Genomic DNA, 22,389 nt, shown 5'->3' with positions numbered 1-22,389 from the left:
TTTTTTTTTTCAGTTACAGTACTTTGTTTGTTGGCACGTTTTGATGAATAGTTTTCAATACATTTTATGAGAAACGTACAAAGATCAGTTCGTTAAACTAATAAGTAATAAGAATACTCCTGAATATAATAGTATCTCACAAAACTTGAGCCATAGGACGATTTTTGTGATTGATACAGAAGTTTAAAACTTTTTTTATTTATTTTGGTGTTATTATAAGACTAAATATGTTTACTGTATAATAAAGCTGTGCAACTGGTTTGATTAATTGAGGTTACCTATGAATATTGCTCAATGGCACATAAAATATTTGAGTAAATGAAAACTGATAATCTGTTAATACCATGTTAAGTAATCAAAATTATGATTAAATCAATTAATGTCAAGAAAGTAAACTAATGAAAAATGAGTGTTTCTGATTGTTACTGTTTTTGATTATTTCAACTATTTAGTTAAATATTGTTGGTATGGTTTTTCATATTATTTTTGATTAATTAAAAGATATTTCAACTTTTTTCATTAATGTCTTGGCTCATGAAAGTAATCAGTTAATCAGAATTAGTGTTTATGATCATTTCAATTATCATACAAGAATCATCAATTAATTGAGTGAAGTTATTTGTGAGCTTTACAATTAACTTTATCTGAACAGGCACATGGGTCAATGGTCATGTCATCACATTCGTTTATTTGCATCAAAATTTTATTGATCTGTTATTTTATGATTTCATCAGTAAGTTTAGTATGAATTTGTAAATTATAATTCAAATTTTAATATATATTAGCTTTTAATTTAAAAGTAAATATTAAAACAATATACCAAAATATCAATTTTTATGTGACATATGGTATGTTGAATGCAGCACTGTTTCAGATTAGGTGATTTGTTATCAAAATACTAAGCCTGTAGTTTCATACAAATCAGGAACACAAATTACCAATACTGACAAGTTAGAATGTAAAATATGAACTTTGTGTTTGTCTTTTATGATGTGATATTGCTTATGTACTGAATCATGTCCCTGCTTACATTTTTCTTCTTTTGGAAATGGTTCCTTATATACATTTATGTTAATATATAATGTGAATAAACTATCAAAAACTCAGAATGTTCTCCTATTCACTTTCTCAGCCATTTTGAAGTGCTTGGATTCATTTTTTATTTTGAACTAAGATTTCAAGCAGGCAGGTTGTATCTTTAGTCTGCTCAAAATTACATATTTTTACAAAATATAGCTTAGTCACAAAGCTTGATAAAATTGATAAGGCTTAGCAACCTACGGCTTACAATAAATGAGCCTAAGAGTTGTCATAACTAGAAGGTATAATTATTTGCTACAGTTATTTATTTACTGTTCTATGTTTTAATAAAACAAGTTTAAGAATTTGTTTGTAAATAGTAATAATGTATATACACATAATGTATAGTAATTTAAATGTGATTGTATTTTTCAAAATATTAGTCTGCTAAAGCACAGCCAAGACAGATCACATTTTAAAGACTAAAGGTCAGTTTTATGTTAATAGATATGGTAACATGAGTTCACGTGCACCGCACCAATGCAATTTATTTAATACTTGCAAGTCACAACTGGAAAGTCAACATAATAAAAATAATCAGTATATATAAATGCATGATGTTACAAGATTTAAACTATTTAGACTAAACATTTATACTTTTGTGTTATAATATGTAGTCACTCAAGAACAAGAAAAGAATAGTTTATAATTATTTCCTAATATTTTTATGATGCTTATTGTTTGAGGTTGGTCAAGTGATAGACACTACATAGTTTAGAGTATAGAAAATAACTGACAAAACAAATGTTTGAAAAGCTTTTAAGAGGTTTTAGACATCATGCAAATAATAGTGGAGATTTTTAGATGAAAAATAGTTTTTAATGATAACACGAAAATCACATCCCAATCGGACTAGTAACAAAACAGGCTTGGTATTTTTACAAACAAAATCTTTTAGTAGAAGTACTTCATTAAAAGATCTGACTTGTATATGTGTGTGTATCAAAAATTTGTAGTCTTTACCATTTTCCATCTACTGCATTAGTATTTATTATATAAGTACTCAACTCCTATGTTATACTAAGCCTTTTGAGAAAGGGGTAATCAAAAAGTAACCACTAACTTCTATCTTTTTTGTATGTTATAAAACGACTTTAATAATTAGCATTTCTTTGAGATGTTGAAGTATATACAACAGTGTTAAACTAATAATTTTATAATTGTGAGAGTTTGTATTTTTGCATTTCATTTAAGTCAGTTAATTATTTTTATTTTTTCCTTTAAAAGTTCTATATTGGGGGACTTCCAAACTTTAATCAGGATGGACTTGTTGTTGCTGCTAACTTTACTGGTTGTGTTGAAAATCTTTTCATTAACCACACCAATGTTGTAGCTGAACTTAAAGCTGATGATGGTTATTTTTTTGAGAAACAAGGAGAAATATTTTATTCATGTCGAGTAAGTAACATAAATTCTAGTAAAACCTTCAGCATTTTAGAACTGATTTTTACTTTAGTAAAGTAAAATATATTTATAAAATACTTTATTGGATGATCATTGCAAATGGATTTTGTATGATTCTTTTATGGTAAGCTGCAATTTGATCAAAAAATTTTAGTCTTGCTCACATCAGTAATGTAATTTCTGTAAAACAAAAATTAATGTGATAATAAATATGTTTTAGTTTTACAAGCTGATATAAAAAAATTGTTTTAATGTGTAAAACTACTACAAGATGAGCTGTATAGTGTTTTGATTTTGGGCATGAAGACGAGGAAAAATCAAAAACAAATATTAAATATAACAACAGATGAGTTGAAAAATTTAGCATAGCTGGAAAAGTATAAAATGCTTTTATTACCTCATGGTTGATGTGCACCTTTTCACATGAGTGCCCATCTTCAGGGATGAGTTAACTCTTTCCATTTTTTTTCTGTGCATGTCACAAAGTTTTTCTGAATTGTATTTGGAATTTAATTGATATACTTTATTATCATGGTATATGAGTTAACTTGACATTTAAAATGTTTTTAATATTTCAAATTTTAATATTATTTAAGTTTCAAGTTCCTTAATTTCTAAAGAAATATTTTTTAAAATCTTCAATCTCACCCTCCTATGAAATTGTGACATTTGTACTCTAGGTGTAATCCCTTTTCTCTAATGTATTTACCACCCATCCAAAAAAAATGTGACAAATTAATGTAAATTGTTTATTATAATATTATTATAACTCTGGCAAATCATAATTTTTAAACCTTCTATTTTATTTGGTTACAGAGCCATTAAATAGAAATGCTAACCCTTCTTGCCATGTTCACATCCAGTTACTAATAATTGCTCTCTAACATTTGCTTACTCTGCTCTACACACCATATCATGTGCACTATACAAAAAAGTATCACCATGCAACATATACTGTGCCCAAACATAAACAATATAACATTAGGTATTCATGTTATAGGATAGGGTACCTGTGACACCTCTTTCTGTAAGCTCAGTACTTTCTATGTTGTGTGTTTTTTCCAACTGTGTAAATGACATTTTCTCTCTCTTTTGAATGTGGGCATCTTTCAGTTTCTTTGCCTTCAAGATGGACACTCATGTGGTCCATTATGTAGTCACTGCACAACCAGTGGGACAGGACCTCCAATTCAATGGATCACTCAATCTCCTCAGTCAGGAGCAACGTATTAGATCTTGAGTAATGGTTGGATCAGAACCAAACTGCTATTGGTGTTCCTCTCCTGTCCCCTTGTCATGAGGTTCATCTTTTCACAAATACTTCACTTGAGGATGGAGAGTTATGTATCAATGGTAACAAATTCCAGGGTTTGTGAATGGATGACAAATCTTCCATCCACACCAACATTTTACTACTCCTTGCTGTTCAACTGGCAACTTCACAACTGGAGTTATATTTTTAGCCTTTTATAATCATTACTTACTTTTCAGTTCATAAAACAATTTGAAATGTGGAATTTTAAAGTCATCTTTGCATGAGACTGAATTTGTTTGAATAAATTAAGAGGTTACTAAATGTTTATTGGATATTTTATCTTAACCTGTGGAAAAGATATGATTTGATTTCAGTCACACTTATTTCACCCTTCTATTTTATTTTAGTATGAACAGGTGATTCCAGTAACATTCACCACATCAGAATCACACCTCAAAGTGATTGGTTACATGCAAAGAACTATGAACTCAAGTTTTGATTTTCGAACCTTCAATAAAGAGGGCATGTTGCTGTATAACAAATTTTCTGTTGAAGGCCATGTAAAGGTAAGTGTCTTGTTAAAAGATATTATGTTTTAAGAATCAAAAGGTGATACTAATATGAAGTAAAATATGTAAATTAATTTTAGTATGTTTTCTATGTTTCAGTGTTTTGGTTAAATCATAATACCAACAAGAATTTTCTTTTTGTAGGTAATTGTATATGAACAATAAATGTGTGTGTTCACTGAATACAACTTGCTTGTATAAATGGTATAATATTCCAACAGTGTGTCACTTTTAGGAACATTTTTGAGATTTACAACAGGTATTGGATGTTGTATGTGATAAAATATTCAGAGCTCTTCACAATATGCATTTATGTTTCTTGTCATTCTTTCAGTGTTATACTTTTAAGTGTATAGGCAGTATTGCAAGTGTAATGTGCATATATTTACCAAGTGATGTGAAGCAGAAGTATTTGCTACATCTACAATGATTAAGGACTTAATGTTCCCAGATCAATGGTCCCCAGCCTCTTTGAATTGACAGAACTCTGTGGTGTAAAATTCGTATTGTAGAACCCTTCAGAGCATTAATTACATAAAAAATGTTAGTGCAATACTATATAAGTAATTCTAGACAGAGCATGTATGTTTAATGCAGCTACATACCTACATACAAACATAAATGTAAAGCATGAAAAAATGTTTTTTGAACCAATTACACAGGCACACATAACGCAATTCTACATGACTGAAGCATCTACTCTTGTTCACTAATTTAAAATGGTGCAGTGACTTGTTATGTTATGTCATTATAAAACCTGCTATACTGATAAAGAAATATGAATGTAGTTGGATTGTAATTATCCACTTGTGTATTTACACATTAGAATATGTGGAATTCTTACATTCTTCTGACCCTTGGATGTTTGTTGAGGAACCCCAGTTGAAAAGCTCTGACCAAGATTTCAATAAACAAACCAGTGTCAATATATATTGTTTAATTTTAAAATTGCATGATTGAAAATATTTAATTATGCTAATATTACAAGAATATAGTGGTCAGAGTATACAAGCCAATAAGTAGTTTTACACTGAAAGCACAGTGTTGGTTTACTGTCGTTAGGTAATTTTGATTTCTAAATGTAATTTTGTAAGACTTTACAATTGGACATCGCTAAGCTTCATATCATTGATTGCCATTTCTTAAAACTGTTTTTTAACATACATGATTTAAGGACAATAAGTGATCCATTTGCCCACCTGCATTGTTCCATCCACAAAAAGGAAAACAGAACATTAAACGACTGTTCTTGACAATCAAGTGCTTGTTAAGCATTGCTCTTGATGACAACCCATTCAAAAGGCTTGCTACTCTTTTAGAAAAATAAAACTGCTAAAAAATTTGTTTTCTGGTCCTGTAATTCTCATCGTTAAGTGCAAAAAAAAAAAAAAAAAGAAGCATGAACACAATGAATACCTTTTTAGAGTCTCGAACACTTTAATCAGATCTTGTCTAATTCTTACTTGTCAAAAAAAAAAGTCTTAACTGTTCCTTGTATGATGGGCCTGGCATGGCCTAGTGCGTTAAATGCATTAAGCCAGAATCTGAGGGTCGGGTTGCCTCGAGTCACGCCAAACATGCTCGCCTCCCAGCCGTGGGGGCATTATAATGTGACGGTCAATCCCACTTTTTGTTGGTAAAAGAGTAGCCCAAGAGTTGGTGGTGGGTGGTGATGACTAGCTGCCTTCCCTCTAGTCTTACACTGCTAAATTAGGGACGGCTAGCACAGATAGCCCTCGAGTAGCTTTGTGCGAAATTCCAAAACAAACAAACAAACAATCCTTGTATGATAACTTTTCCATTCTGGGTATCATCCTAATGTCCTTTCTAATGTAAGGAGCCCAAGGCTTGAACACATTACTCCAATGCAGCCTAACCAGTAACATTATATATTTACTTATATTCAATATCTTTTTAGATATCTAAAATCCTACCACTAGCAACAGCATGTTGCTTGGATGGTTTAAGAGAATGGTGAACAAGACCAACAAGATATTTGTCATCCGTGATACTGTTTAGGCTGTTACCATAAAAATTATACTTTTATTTTATATTGTAATAACCCTCACACATTATCTTGCATTTACGGTCAATGAAAAGACATCTATCATTTATTTGCACAATTAACCAAATAATGCAAATTCTTTTCTCAGGCAAAATATCCAAAATCTTGAGCATCAAGTAATTTAAATAATATATTAATCATTCCTTCAGCTATATCATTGGTGTAAATAAAAAAAAAAAATCTTAACACCAAGCCCTGAAGAACTCCACCTATTACATTAATCTAGTTTGATTGAACTCCATTCATAAAAACCTCTTCTTTCCTCCATCCAACCACTTTTATATCTATTGAGTCAGTATATTCCTCACATCAGCAGATATATATTTTTAACAAGCCTTTTATGTGAACTCTCATAAATGCTTTCTGAAGACCTAAATACACCAAATCCATACCCTTGCACTCCTGCAATAAGCAGTAGAATTGATTTTGCAAGGCATCTTTTGTAACACTCAAAAGCTTTTCCTACCACTGAATTTTGAAAACTGGATGTTCAGATATCATATTTTCTTGAATTAGTAAATGTTTGTTTGTTTTTACAGATTTATTACCTGGGTAGTTATTTACAATCATAGTTTGTTTTAAGAATAGTTTTCTCCTTTGCTTGATCTTTGAAAAATGGACTATAGTGGTTCTCTTTGTGGTAGCAATTTAAGCATTACAAATAGATTAACTAATACATCATAGCTCCTTTATTTTAACAAATTTTGGTTCCATTATTTTAGTAGTTTGGTTTACAGTTAAGTTTTATAATTAGATGAGATAAAACTACTCAGAATAACAGTTTAAATGTAAAGATCAAGATAGATGAATTCTTATAAATAGTTGACACTTTAACTGACTTAACATGATAATCTAGTTAAAAAAAAAGTTTGTTTTTGACTTGAGTAATTGAGTGTATAATATTTCAGTTACATAAAGTAGTATTTACATATTTAAGATTGAGATCACTATAAAATTACAATATACTATGTACTACAACCATAGTTAGTTTCTTTCCCTATGAAAGTGACATTTTGGCCAGTAAAATTGCCACCAAATTAACTAAACAGTTTTTTTTTTGTTAATGTACTGACAATTAACACTGTTTTTATTTCTGATGTAAACAATCACTTACCAAAATCTCTTAACTTATATATTTAAGACAGTAACAGTGAAGTGTGTACTTTTAGTGGTCAGTTGAGTTTCTGAGAACCACCTGTAAACGAAGTGACCAGGCACTTTAAAAAAAAAAAAAGTATTGTGTTTCAGCTTGCTGAACACTTCATTAAAATATAATTATTTGTTAATGTACTTTAGTTGCTTACTTTTGAGTAGAGAATTTCACTTGAAAACTGACAAAACATGTCTACCACATGACAAAAAACCTAATGTTTTATATTTATTCGATGTTTGGAAGAGTGTAAAACTCAAAAATAAATATATAAATTAAAAAAGAAGCAAATATGCTTCAAGTGAGTACAGAGAATAAAGAAACGGAAAGATGGGCATGAGAACTAAATAATAGTATAGGGGTTCTAATAAGCACTACTGAGTGTGTGTGCATGGACATGTAGATATGAAAATAAGATATCCTTTTGGAACTAAAATTTTAAAATAAAAGAATACTTTGATCAGGATTCTGTTTGAAACTTTTCCTAGCATTAGGCATATATTAAATGTTTGTTTTCTACAAACTGTTTATAACAAAGTATTATCATTCTCTTAGATTTTTCTTGAAGATGGAAAAATTAAAATAGAAATAAAAGGAAAAGGAACTCCTGAAGTCATAATTGAACCCTTTGATGGTGAGTGTTTATGGACACATCCTAAATATATTGTGTTGTCAGGTATTGAAATATAATCAGTATGTCCTTGGAAGAGCATAACAAACCATTTACTTAAAACATTAAAATATATAAAAATGGCTTACCACTGTGAGTTTTATTTTACTTTTAAAATGCATATTTCTTTAAATAATTTTTCATAAAATTAGTATTATTTTTGCTATTAATGCTAAATAAATACAATTATGACTAAACTTGGACAATGAGATTGCTTAGTTTTAGGATGTCATGAATTTAGCAAAAAAAAACATAGTACAAGAATGTAAAGAATCATTCAGAATTGTGGAGAACATGCTGGTCAAAGTTAGCTGGTTTAATGCAGTACTTGTTTATTGTTCTTGAACACGGTATTTCCATGCATTAGGTTATTGGAAATAATTGCCTGATTCGTCAAATATGTAAGAAAAAAATTCAATGTGAGAGTAGATAAGTTTCTAAGAAATGTGTGTGTATAATCCAGAAGCCCTTTAGAAATACCTAGAATAATATATGTTGATTCAAAATGGTATTGCCTCTTAGAAGTTAAACTTGGAAGAGTTAGCTGAGACTAAATTTAGGTCAAGCTTTTCACCTGAAAAAATTGGTGGAAAAAAAACTAAAAAAAAACCCAACAAGTTTGTTATGACTAGTTAAAACTGGAAGAAAATAATTGATAACTGTGTTTGTCTTCTTTACTGCTATTTATCTCTCTGTTGACTCCTCTTCATTATTCTCCCATTTTCCTGTAATTTTGAGAGAGACTGGCCATGGTCGATGCCACCCATCTGTGTGCCCCGGTGGAAGCTGGATCAGGCAGACTGGCCCACTTTCACTGCTCTCGCAGAACTTGATCCTGCCATTGTCTGTCAACCATCAATAGATGACTGTGTGGCAGCAGTAACTGACTCTATTATAGAAGCAGCTGCTCAATGTATTCCTAAAATCTCGACATTTTTCCACTACATTTTCGCCTGTGATGGAATCCTGCCTGACACATGGCACGGAAGGCTAAAAAATGGGCCTGGGATACTTCTCGTAGAGATCCCACACTTTCAAACTGCATCGCTTTCCAGCAGGCCTGTGCACATGCTAGGTGGATAAGATGTCAAAGCCAGAAGGAATCTTGGATAAAGTAAACAACTCGCATATATTCTACCACCAGTTCCAGAGTCATATGGGACAATATTTGAAAGGTCAGTAGGCAATATAACTGTCCCCTCTCGATCTTGCTCTCTGATGGCCAGGAAGTGGCTGATACCTGGAACATTGCTGATACTCTAGGTGAAAGCTTTTGCTGGGTATCTAGCACTTCTGCTTTTTCTTCCACCTCCTTAGCCATCAAGACTCAGGCAGAGTGGTCACCTCTTTCCTTTTAAGCTGTCTCTATTACTATAATTGTCCCTATACACTGGTAGAATTGAAACTGGCTCTTCATCGGTGTGGCAGTAAATCGGTTGGGCCAGATGATGTACAGTATGACGTGCTACACCATCTATCTCCTGTTTCTCTTGATATTCTTCTGATTGTTTTTAACCAAATCTGGCAGGAGAATGTTTTTCTTGATGCCTGGTGCTAGGCTATTGTCCTATTTTTCTCTAAGCCTGGGAAAAATTCCAAGATTCCTTCAAACTACCATTCAATTGCTTTGACAAGTTGTCTCTGTAAGACCTTAGAGAGGATAGTTAATGCTCGTCTTGTTTGGTTCCTCGAATAAAACAACTTCCTCTTGCCCACCCAGTGTGGGTTCCGATGACCACCTGATTCGAGTTGAAACGTCAATTAGAGAAGCCTTTCTCAAACAACAACATCTTGTAACAATATTCTTTGACATTGAGAAAGCCTATGACACAACATGGAGGTATGGCATTTTGCGAGACATCCATATATATGGGTTACGTGGCCATTTGCTCATTTTTATTAAAATTTTTTTAATGGACAGGAGATTCCAAGTTTGTGTGGGTTTGACACTTTTCCGTTCTTTTGTACAGGAACTTGGAGTCCCTCAGGGCTGTGTTTTGAGTGTCACACTTTTCAGTATAAAGATTAATGCCATCACTGAACAACTCCGTGTCACTGTTGCAAATGGGTTCTATGTGGACAACTTTCACATCTCGTGTCAGTTGTTGAACATGAGATATATTGAGCGGCAGCTACAAACTGCCCTCATTCGTGTACTGAAGTGGACCATGGCAAACGGCTTTAATTTCTCTCTCTGTAAAACCGTTTGCATGCACTTTTGCTGCCATTGGGCTATTTACCCTGTTCCTGAAATCCGTATCAGTGAGGTTGTGCTCCCTAAGACCAAGTCCTTGGGACTCGTCTTTGACTGTAAGCTGACCTTTATACCACACATTAATCAGCTACAGCTCAAATGTACAAGAGCACTGAACATCCTCCATGTTCTCTCTACCACCATCTGGGGAACGGATCGATGTTCTTTGCTAAAGATATATTGTGCTCTTATTCGATCGAAACTCTACTATGGATCACTGGTCTATTGCTCTGCCAGACCCTTGTCCTTAAAGATGCTGGACCCCATTCATCATCGAGGACTTTGTCTCTGCACTGGGGCTTTCTGCACCTCCCCAGTTCAGAGCTTGTACATAGTCTCATGAACCTTCTTTGCACCTTTGCTGTTTGCAACTGTCTTTACTTTATGCTTCATAACTTCGTTTCTTATCAAAACATAACACCTGGGATTGTTTTCCTTCCTTGGTGGGCCATTGCTCCTTTTGGTCTTCATATTCAGGTGCAGTTGGATGAATTGGGTCTGTTCATGGATAACATTGCAGTATCCACTGGTCAGCCCATCCCACCTTGGCTTATTACAGTCCCCAAATGTGACATTTTTTTAAGTCATCTGAGAAAAGCAGATACTCCCAATTGGAGTTCAGTCTTTTATATGCTGAACATCTTTTGAACAATCTTTCCATTCCTATTTATACAGATGGTTCAAAATCAGGTGACTCTGTGGGCTCTGCCATGGTTTGTTGTGGTTTGGTGGTTGCATGCAGGATCCACTCTAAGCTTCTGTGTTCACTGCTGAACTGTACACCATTTCTCTTGCCCTGGATCTCATAGAAGCTAAGCAATACTCCAACTGCACTATTTATACTGAATCGCTTCACATTATTTCACACCCTGTTCTTGCTGCTATTCAAAACTGACTGGCCCATTTCTCTAACATCTACTCCTATCTGGTTTTTCTGGATATTGGGCCATGTTGGTATTCGTGGGAATGAGCTCACAGACATGGCAGCTAAATCAATCTGCTCTTGTACTATCTCCGCTGTGCCTATTCCACACATGGACTATAGTCCTGTATTCAAGGCTTGGCTCCATGCCAGCTGGCAATCAAACATTAATGATTTGACATTCTTTTTACAGTGTTGAAAACTGTTGGGAAATTAAATATTAAATTAGTTATTGATAATTATATTTCACATATAACTAAATAAACATTTAGGCAGACGATGAATGCTCGTGGATATTACATTGTTATTCTCAAAAGTCAGTTAGAAGTGCATGTAGATTTATCAGTAAACAAAGTTTAGGTAGTTTGGTGATAACATTCCATTTGAAAGGCTTTATAAATAAACTTGACAAGAATGACTTGTGTGTGTGGATAGCTTGATGGTAGAGCAGAGATTTTGTTAGTGTGTAACTTTTCACTTATCAGTTTTTCCAGTAAGGTTGGTAATATTAATTGTTATGATATACTATTACAGTTTTAGTAATATTCTACACAAACATAATTTGATTGTATTATTTTCTTGTACTGTATAATATGAGGAAGTGACATTTTAAAGTTTTAAATCTGTAATTTATTATCAGTATAATTGTTGTATGTCTTTTCTGATCCATTTACATTGCTGTAATATATTGTATTTTACCCCTTTTTAAGGTGAAATATATTTCTTTTGATATATATTTAAACTAACTGTTGAAACAATTAATTTAAATTAAAAATGTGCTCTAGATAATAACCATAAGCCTAAATATAAAATATTTAATATAATCTGGACTAAAGAACATCTCTTGGGTGTGGAATGGACATCTGCATTCAACATTTTTAAGCAAAAAGTACTTTGTAATTGATATCTTGTCATATTCTAACACTTGTTCTGTGAAGTGCATAAAGAAAAATAAAAGATGTTAAAATTTACATATGTATCAATCTTCAAGGAATCTCAGCAGAAACAGTGCTCTTTCTTTACTTCCTAAGAAACTAACATCCTTTGAGAATAAAATTAGCTGCATTTTGTTTCTCTTGTGATTTGTCTTTATGTGTGAGTTTTATATTACAAGACTTTGTTCCATCCTTTTTGGATGTCACAGCAAATGGTCTAAGTAACTACTACTGAAACCTAGCTTTGAAAATTGGTACAGGCAAACTTGAGTAGACTGGGTTATAAACTATTTGTGTCAGTGTAGAGTAAATAAAGAGGTGTATGGTCTCAAAGGAGAGTGATTAGACTTAGCTCCTGCAGATAAAGGAAGTTAAAACAAATAAAAAATATGTTATTTATTATAATTTATTAATCATTTTATTTATTTCTTAAAGTTTTTTTTTCCTGAAATTATATTTGGTTGAAAACTGGAAACTTTCCTCTGTTACAAAAGTTGCACAAGTCTAGTTAGTTAGAGTTTAGGTATAGGACACAGTTGTAGAATGTTGTAGTAACTCAAATCCTCTTTCTCTTTCAAGTTAATCATAATGAAATAACTTGTGATGTATGCAGAATAAACTATATACTTATTAAATACAAGTTGATTATGAATATTGCCAGCAAAGGCATTATTGAGTCTGACTTGATGTTATTTTGAAAGGTCAGCCCTTTCATAAGGGCTGACATTTATTATCTAAGTGCAATAACTCTTGGATCACCACATATGATTCTACTTGTTGTGATCATTGTAAATGATCACTTACACAAATTTGAGTCAGCTTCAGTGTGATTTTTTTATGATTTGAAGCTAGAACTAGAGACTGTTGTAATTGATGAAATAAAATATTAAATAAGGTGTGAAACGGAATATCTATATAAAGTTGAACCTGATTGGGTATACAAATTGCAATTTCTGATCAACTTTGAATATATTTTAGAAATGTTGTAATTTAAAAATTAAAGTAAAACTAAATCACACTTTCTTAAGGTGAAACTTGATACTATTTGGTTAATATGCTCTAAGTTTCATGCATTTTCACCCATCTGGTCTGGAGAGGGTTTAATACAGTATCATTATTGTTTGTTTTTTGCTTGTAACTGTAAGTAATAATAAGTAAACTTAAATTACACCAGGCAACAAGAACAATTTCTCTGCTGTTATAAGAAATGCATCTGTTTCTGAGTAATTTGATGCTGATTCTAAAAATCATTGAAAATTATTGATCACCTCTGGTTTTCAAGTTATATTAAGTTTATTTCTAAATATTTTCATATATCATGAAAATAACTTATTTGGTAATAACTTTATTTATTCATTGAAAATTTCATTAATGATTATTCAAAAACAATATTTAATAATAACACCAGTTTTAAAAAGCAATGAGTGTAATAAGATTTTTTTCTGAAAATACAGTGAGAATATGTTCAAAACTTTATTAATGATATCATTGTTTGTTGTTTACTGTTGCAAAGTACTCCTATTCAACTTATTGCATATTTTGTATATGTACTCAGTTTGATGCTCTAAAAAATCAATAATCTTCCATCATTACAGGATTCCATTATCCTGGCTATCACTGTTCAGTTCTAGAAATATGTTGTTGTAAGTACTTACTCTGCTCATTGTTTTTCACCTAGTTCATTTGGAAAGAAAATTAAATGGGAGTGTAAGAAGTGCATTTTTGGTGATATCCTGGATCACATTTTCCAGTTTTTGAGTGCATTATCAATCATCACAGTGTAGTTTAGTTCTGTGATTTCTTAAAGTTTTGACAACCAGTCTGTATGATCCCCAGGCATCAACTTATTTCTGCTTGAATACTGTTTCAAAATCGTCATCCATCATCAATTTCTGAATTTGTGGCCCAGCAAAGATATTTTCTTTAATTTTTTTTCTTTACCACTGATTTTTGGAAATTTGTTGGCCAGATATCTGAAAACATTACCTTCTTTTATTCAATCCTTTTACAAAATTTAATATGAAGTTAGGTCAGAAACACATTTTAGAATTCAATAAAGGATGATACTCAGTATTCTATTTCCTTGGTATGTAATTCTCTTTCACTGACCATTCCTTCTATTTGAAATGATTTTAATCATCTTGGTTGTCCCATAGACACAACAAACACTGATGTTTGGTGTACTCACTTTGGCATGAGTGCAATAACTCTTAGATCACCACATATGATTCTACTTGTTGTGATCATATTTGATGGCCTTAAGTATATAATCTGTATGCTTTGATAAATTTCTTTTGTATTCACAGTATGAGCAACAGGAATCAATGGCTGGTGTTCCCACTGTGCAAAAATACAGCTTTCAGACAAACTTTATATAATGAGCCAATAAAAAAAAACGTTTCCATTATTAAGGATGATGTTCAGTACTTAATTCTTTCATAAGTACATCATCATTTGTACAGAAACACAAAGTGTCCTACATGCTGAAGAACAAGACTTTGATGGTGGCTTCAGTAAATTCTAAGTATTGTTCTTGGAGGTTATGAATTATATTGCTTTAAACAAAAGCCAAAAAGTTCCCATGTTGCTGTGATAGACAAGTCACAAATCTGATCATTTAGCTCTCTTTGTATGATCAGATGAGACAGTTTATGTTGCACCACAGCAACATAATTACTAGATAAAGAAGATAAAGGTCATTTCTTGTATTTTTCACAGGTTAACTTCTATTTCTCAGTTTGCTTGTGGCTGTGACACTGGAAGACCTTTCCCATGAAGTACTAGTTTCATTTCAGATGCAATGTCTGAATATGTAATGTATTGTTTAATATTTCTGGATATTCAGGCAAAACTAGTCATACAAAAATAACAGTTATGTGATCTTTGGGCTCATGCCATACCATGGGGACCACAGATGACATGCCATTGTGTAAAGCCAGATATGCAAACTCTACAACAGACACTTGCAACCCTTGTTTTTCTTTGTTACCAATTTTACCTCCAACATAGTAGTAGTAAGTTATCTTTCCCTTCTGCATGATGTTTTTCCTTTTTGAAATTATAATATATTTTTCACAAATGCAGCAGAAACTGTTTGAGTGCTTTTTGAATGTTTGGACTTTACTTGAACTGGAGGCAGCTAGGATTTCAACTGATTTTCTTCAAAAAATAAAATATGTTATGATTATAAAACAGTTCAAAAGACTTATAAATAAAGATTTGCAGAATTTGATTATGTCAAGGGTATAATGATAAGCAGAAAATCAGATTTTGTTTTGGCTGCACAGAGCAGGGTGAAGTGAATAACTGAGAAGGAGTCTTCTGACTCCACCACTTTTATGCTCAGCCTAGGGGCTTTTCAAATGTTATAACAAACTGAGCATGTGATAGTTTTGTGATTCCTGGACGAAGCTGATGATAATGAGAATGAAGGAAAAGTGATTCAATTTGTTTCAGTGATATTGAAAATAAATAGCATATGTATATATGAACTCTACACGTGGACTTTTACACTAACACCGTACACTCAGTGTTTGAAGATGTTATACAATTTATGACTACATTTTTTTTAAAATTGACACCATCAAACTGTCCCAGATCACTTGAGTTTTCTCCTGTAGCAAATTCAATCTTGTCATGTGTCACTGAGTGTAATTCGTGAACTTCAATATGAGAATATAAATGAGATTTATATATATGTGTGAAGTGAATGATTAAAAAAAAAAACCTTTCAGAAGATAGAAATTTACTACCCATCAAGTTTATATGGATATTAACTATCATATGATGTTGATTTGTAAGAATTTATATGCTAGTACATTTACTAAAAAGTGTTAATTTATGTAGGTATTAACTCTTCTAAGCTGATACATAAACATCAACATTCTTATAAAATTTAAAGCTAAAATACATTTTTTTCATTTTCTTTCTTAGAACTTTTAAATGATGGGAAATGGCATACCACAATGATAATATTAATGAAAGACAAGATTGAGCTACATGTAGATGGTAGGCCCAGCATCACTAAACGAACATTTTCCATGCAGACTGGCCAGGAATATCTTATTGGAGGTATGTTATTTTTATAGCCATGTTTAATTTCTAACCTAAAAGAATAATAAAATACACACACATTCTCCTGTGTTTTTGTTGTAAATCTGTATACAAAAGGAATAGGTGAAAGATCTATGACTAGTTGTGTAATGTAAGTATTTCACATTTTTCTTGTTAAATGTTAAAAATGTGCAAGAGTTTGAAAATAATCATGAAGTTGTCCATTCAAACTGAATAATCAAAGCTTTCTCAAAGAAATAGCAAAGTTACTTTTAGCATTATTTCTATTGACAATGCAATTTTAAACTATAAAGAAAAAATAAAATTTTTGAAATATATATTTTGAGAAACAATCATTAATTGACCTTATTTTTTTACTTATGAAACAATAATAGTCTCGCTGTTTTCCATGATATAATTGTCAGTACAAGTAAATATCTTTTTCTGTAAATTGACCTAATTACAATTTTTAATTATAATAATTAGGAATGTAATTTTCATGTTAAATGAGACTCCTAAGATTTCTTGTTTCTTTTTTTTAAATTGTGTACTCAAATATTCCTTTTTGCTTAAGAGTGCAAACTTGTTATTCTCAGCAGTGCCTAATCATTTACGTTTAAAGCTTGATTTTAGTGTTAAAAAGTTGGTAGAAGTAGAATGAAATAGTCTACTAAGCTACATTTCAGAAAGCTTATTAATAATGTTTATATATATAAATGACATGAGATTTGGAGTGTATTATGTAGAAAAACTTCATACTTGTATACCATTTTGGTAATTCATTAAAGTTGAATACTACTTGAATTATCACCGAATTTTCCAGTATGCTCACATACCTTGTGTTGCTAAAGGGACATGATTCTAAACTTCTGTGCATTTGTTTTGTTTGAGTGTGAGAAGGTATTCCTAGAATAGAAAGCATTATTAATTATAACTTTTTTTTTTTCAAGCACCTATGTGAATTCCAGGAATTTATAAATGCACTTCTGTGTTTATTTATTAAAAGAATTATAAAATGTGTCTATACTTGTAGGGGGTGTATATGAATCTCAGGGTTTTGTTGGTTGCATGCGATACATTTACGTGGAAGGCCGCTACATCCATGTTCTGTCTCTGCCGAGCAATAGATACACTGAGGGAGTTGTATTTGATGCTTGTCAAATGTTTGATAGGTAGGTGAAAGTCAGAAGCACAGAAAGTGCACAATTTTAGAAATGTAGTTTTAGCATGTTTTTCTCAGTCACAGGAACTATAACTAAAAAGGTTTGTTACAGATGTTTCTATTGTGTATAACAGTTTATACTAGAGTGTTTTCAAAAGTTGTGTTCTAATTACCTTGTTGAAAGGATCTTGCCTGATGTTTATATAAGGATGGGAAGTCTTAATGGCCAGTCTTTTAAGTCCTTAATGTTCTTTTATCTGTTGCCTTGAACAGAATATCAGATTCTTCAACTCTGATATGTTGAAAACTCGTGGTTTGTCATAGAGGGAAGAAGTACAATGTTTTACAGTCCTTTGCTGAAGACATCTGTCAGTGAGCCTTGCGTAGCCAGTCCAGTGAAGAGGGGATTTATATTTATAGTTCTTCACATGTGAGGCATTCCAAATCAAGTTATTCTTTTTTTTTTAATAAGACTCAAATTGCCTCCAGATTCTTCTTTTGTTTTTTCAGTCAATATACAAATGATATGGTATAAAGTTTTGAATGTTTTAAGATATATGATAAGGCACGATTAGAACATCACAATAACTCACTAGACTTGTGTTTCCTCAAATTTTTCAGTCCTGTGTTTTGTATCTAATTTCTTAAGAACTCAACTACAAATAGAGATCTGCTTTCAAGCTAAGATTACAGGGTAGTTGGATGATCTCTTCTTGAGGCTGAAATGAAAGCCAAAACTAGAGAAAAACAATTTGTTTTTGTCCTACAACAAAAACAGCTTTAATGACCTAAAGAAGTTTCTCTAATGTGAATGTATGCTTATTATTTACAAACCAAGAATATAATTTTAAAAAAGATTATTTTAAAACTACTAAAAACAACTTGCATCTACTTGATAAACCAAGCTTACAGTGGTAGATTTTTACAAAATTTAGACAGTGTTATCATTAATATATCTAGTTATTATCTCACTAATATAGTGAAGAAAGATAGCTGGAAGCTTATTCTTTGTTCTGCTGTCTTCAAAATGTCCTCTGTAAGATTTTCTTAATTTCTTGAGACAATAGAAGCCATTGATTAGCTAATTGTATAGATAAAAAAAAACATTTTATTTCACAAGTTGTGGTTATGAAACTTCTTTGTTTTGTAATAAGGATCAGGCTATTCATATTTTTAATATATCAAAACAAACAACATCCCAGCATTGGTTTTTTTACTGAATTAGAGAATAATTTCAAACCTTCATTTCTAGATACTGCAGTTTATCATAATGCCTCAGGTTTTCATATTAGTTACTTTCATAAGTAGATAAACACATCTCCATATTATAACCACAATGGTTTTATACAAGGATCATTTGAACATAACCTTATTAGTGATTTAATATCCTTAGCATACAAAATTTGTAGTGAGGTAATTTAAACACAAGTTATCAAAAGTTAGGTTTTCTTGCAACAGTTGTTAAAGAAAATGCAAAAAAGTACTAAGGAAACTAATTAATGTTAATAATACATCTCTTAAGCAGGAATTTGATAAACATTCAATAATTGTCTCTCTCCTTTCTCCAGGTAGTAAATGCCTGAGAGTGAGGTGTAAAATTATTTAATAAGACTTATCCTAATTTACAGCTTATGTTTGTTATTCTATAGGAAATCATTTTGATTAAGAAACCTTCCCATTTAAGGATCAGGTTAATTTTCCAAGTGTTGGTGGATCAAAATACAAGACACAACCTTTCTTTTTCATAGAGTTACATTCAAAGTTTAATTAAACAATTTTATTATCAATAAATATAGCTTTAAAATATAGATTTTAATTTAAATATTATGCAAGTTTCAATTCCCTAATTTTAAGAAATAAATAGTTAAACAGATTCTCACTCTTTATTTCAATATATCATATCACACTAATTTGCTCCAAATTGCCCATATTTAATCTTTTGTTTAAATCTGCTTTATTTTCTATGTTTCTGATTCCTTACCTTCTTATACATTATTCTCAAGCTAGCATAAATTTATAGAGGCTATGCTTCTTGCTTTACAGCCCTTCAGTGGATTCCTGTATGTGGTGAGGGGACCTCCCAGGTGGAGGTTCTGTTCTTTCAGTTTACCTCCCCTGGGATCTAAACATCTTCCCATGTGCTTGGTGTGCAGGGTGACTTGTGAAGGGGAGGAGAGGATCCCGGTGGTTGAAGGGTCTGACCCAAACACACCACTTTGGTTTTAAATTCCTGCAGACAGGTGGCCCCACTGGGGTCAGTCAACTGGTCCACTTGGCCTAGGGTCAACCAAGTACCAGTGTTGGATGTACTCAACAGGTGTTTTGGACATTGTATCTGATGCTAGTGTATGGGTACAGTGCTCACAAAATTCTGGCATTGCTGCAGTGTCCTTGTTTGGCACTGTAGTGCACCCCCTCATGGACACCATGGTGAGTGGGGTTAGTGGGCACTGAAATGTAGCTTCTTTGTTATGGACACCCTTCTTTCTAACAAAATAAATAAAAATGAAAGAATTAAAAAAAAGAATCATTGGAAAATGACCACGCATGGACAACTCTATTGTACAGTCACCATTACAGCCAGATTCTACACCTTGATTTCTGATTTTTCATTCTTTATCTGAGAAATCCTTGCCACAGATGTCTCCATTTTTCATTCAGAAGGGACTAGAGGGACTTGCTGACTCCCCAAAGTCAGTAAAGAAGTTGGATTCTGGAGACATTTTGGTGGAAACATTTTCACCACAGCACACCAAACTCCTTTTGAAATCAAAAGCCATTGGGGATATACCCAGTGAGGTTTACTCCCCATGCAACTTTGAATGCTTCCAGAGGAGTTACAGCTGAGAGAGATTTAAAGAACATTCCTGAGTTGGAAATCCTTACTGCTATCTCCAGCCAAGGTGTTACTACAGTATACCAATTCTTGACCTGTAAAGATGGAATCATGGACCCTACCAGTGTTCTGATACTGACGTTTACATCACCTTGTTTTCCTGCCACAGTCGAAGCAGGTTATCTTAGCTGCAAGGTATGGCCTTACATTCCTAACCCTCTCAGATGTTTCCAGTGTCAGTGGTTTGGTCACTCAAACACATCATGTTGTGGGTCTTTGTTATGTGCTTGTTTTGGTGGTCAAGGCCACAATTCTTACAAGTGCAACCTGGAACCACACTGTGTTAACTGTAGTGGCCCACACCCCTCTTACTCTATTTCTTACCCTAAATGGGTAGAAGAGAAAGAGGTGCAATGCATAAAGATTTTAATGATATCACTTACTCAGAGGCTTGGAAATTATTGTCCCTAACTCTGTCTTGGACATATTCTGGTGCACTCCATTCCACTGTGACAGTGGGAGTGTTGACAGATCTTTCCGTACCTCCAACAGAGTCATTTGCAAAACATCTTAAGAATCTTGTGCCCTCCATAATTAAAAAAGTTGATGCATCTATGTCTACTTCCATCTCTGTCCCTCCTTCCAGTGAATGTTCCCCTTAGTGTGGATTCCTGAAAGTGGTGAGGGGACTTCTCAGGTAAGGTTCTGTTCTTTCAGTTTACCTCCTCTGGGAACAAAACATCCATTCATGTGTTTGCTGTGCATGGTGACCTGTGAAAATGGTTGAGGGGTCCAACCCTAACACACCACTTTGGCCTTGAATTCCTGTAGACAGGCAGCCTTGGGATGGCTACCCCTAGGGTTAATTGGCTGGTCCACTTGGGCTTGGGTTAACCAAGTACCAGTGTTGGATGTTCTCAACAGGTGTTGTAGACATTGTATCTGATGATGGTGTTTGGGTCTAGTACTTACTAAACTCTGGTGTTGCTGCAGTGTCCTTGTTTGATATTATAGTGCATCCACTTGTATGGTTCCATGGTGGATGGGGTCAGTGGGCACCGAAATTTTCCTTTTTTATTATGGATCCTTCAAATAAAAATTGAAATAAAATAGTGAAAAAACAGACCATAGGTAAACGACTACGTCTTGAAGATTCTGAGCTGCAACCTTCAATAACTGTAACACCTATACCTCATTTTGTTGTACTCCATTCTCTTTCAGACAAATGTTTAAAGCAAATGTCTCCATTTTTCATTCAGAAGGGACTAGAGGGACTTGCTGCCTCTCCAAAGTTAATAAAGAAGCTTTGCTCTGGTGACATATTGATGGAAATATCCACATTTTAACACAGTAACTGCTCTTGCATTCAAAGACAATTGGGAATATACCTATTGCTACTTTGAATTCATCACAAGGAGATATTGTTGAGAGGGATCTGAAGAATATCCCTGGGTTAGTGATTCTCACTGGTTTCTCTACCCAAGGAGTTTCTGAAGTGAGGCGTATCACCACTGGCAAAGATGGAATTATGATGCAGACAAATGTCCTCATTCTGACATTTACATCACCACATCTACTTGCTGCCATCAAGGCAGGTTATCTTATTTGCAGGGTATGTCCATACATTCCAGCACCTCTTGGATGTTTCCAGTGTCAGTGGTTCAGTCACTTGAAGACATCATGTCATGGTTCCTTGATATGTGCCCATTGCAGTTGCAAGGATCACTATACCTCTGAGTGTGAAATGGACCATTGTTGCATCAACTGCAATGGCTCGCACCCATCCTACTTTTGTTCTTGGAAGAAAAAGAGGTGCAGAGTTTGAAAATGGTTCAAAACATTACTTACCCTGAGGCTTGAAAGTTGCTGTCTACCACTTCATCTCAGACATATGCTGCTGCATTTCATTCCACTACTACAGTGGGAGTGCAGATGGATCTCTCTGTGCCTCCAAAAGAATTGTTCTCAAATCACGTGAAAAGTCTTTTGACCTTCGTGGTCAGAAAAGTTGACGAATCAACTTCAACACCCATC

General features: G+C 33.0%; 1 protein-coding gene across 4 annotated transcripts in view; it reads left to right on the top strand.

Annotated features, from left to right (window-relative positions):
* Positions 1–22,389, top strand: part of Nrx-IV (neurexin-4) — a 74,221-nt gene that overhangs the window by 21,760 nt on the left and 30,072 nt on the right. For all 4 annotated transcript variants that reach the window (XM_076510380.1, XM_076510382.1, XM_076510379.1 and 1 more), the window contains 5 exons: positions 2,308–2,478; positions 4,147–4,305; positions 8,079–8,157; positions 16,238–16,375; positions 17,391–17,529. In XM_076510380.1, the coding sequence (XP_076366495.1) occupies positions 2,308–2,478; positions 4,147–4,305; positions 8,079–8,157; positions 16,238–16,375; positions 17,391–17,529 (686 nt within the window). The remainder of the gene's footprint in view (positions 1–2,307; positions 2,479–4,146; positions 4,306–8,078; positions 8,158–16,237; positions 16,376–17,390; positions 17,530–22,389) is intronic.

This window comes from Tachypleus tridentatus, chromosome 7, assembly GCF_004210375.1.
Source record: "Tachypleus tridentatus isolate NWPU-2018 chromosome 7, ASM421037v1, whole genome shotgun sequence".
In the NCBI taxonomy this organism is placed as follows: domain Eukaryota; kingdom Metazoa; phylum Arthropoda; class Merostomata; order Xiphosura; family Limulidae; genus Tachypleus; species Tachypleus tridentatus.
The sequence above is the reverse complement of the archived record's forward strand: the minus strand, read 5'-3'. Positions and strand labels throughout refer to the sequence as shown.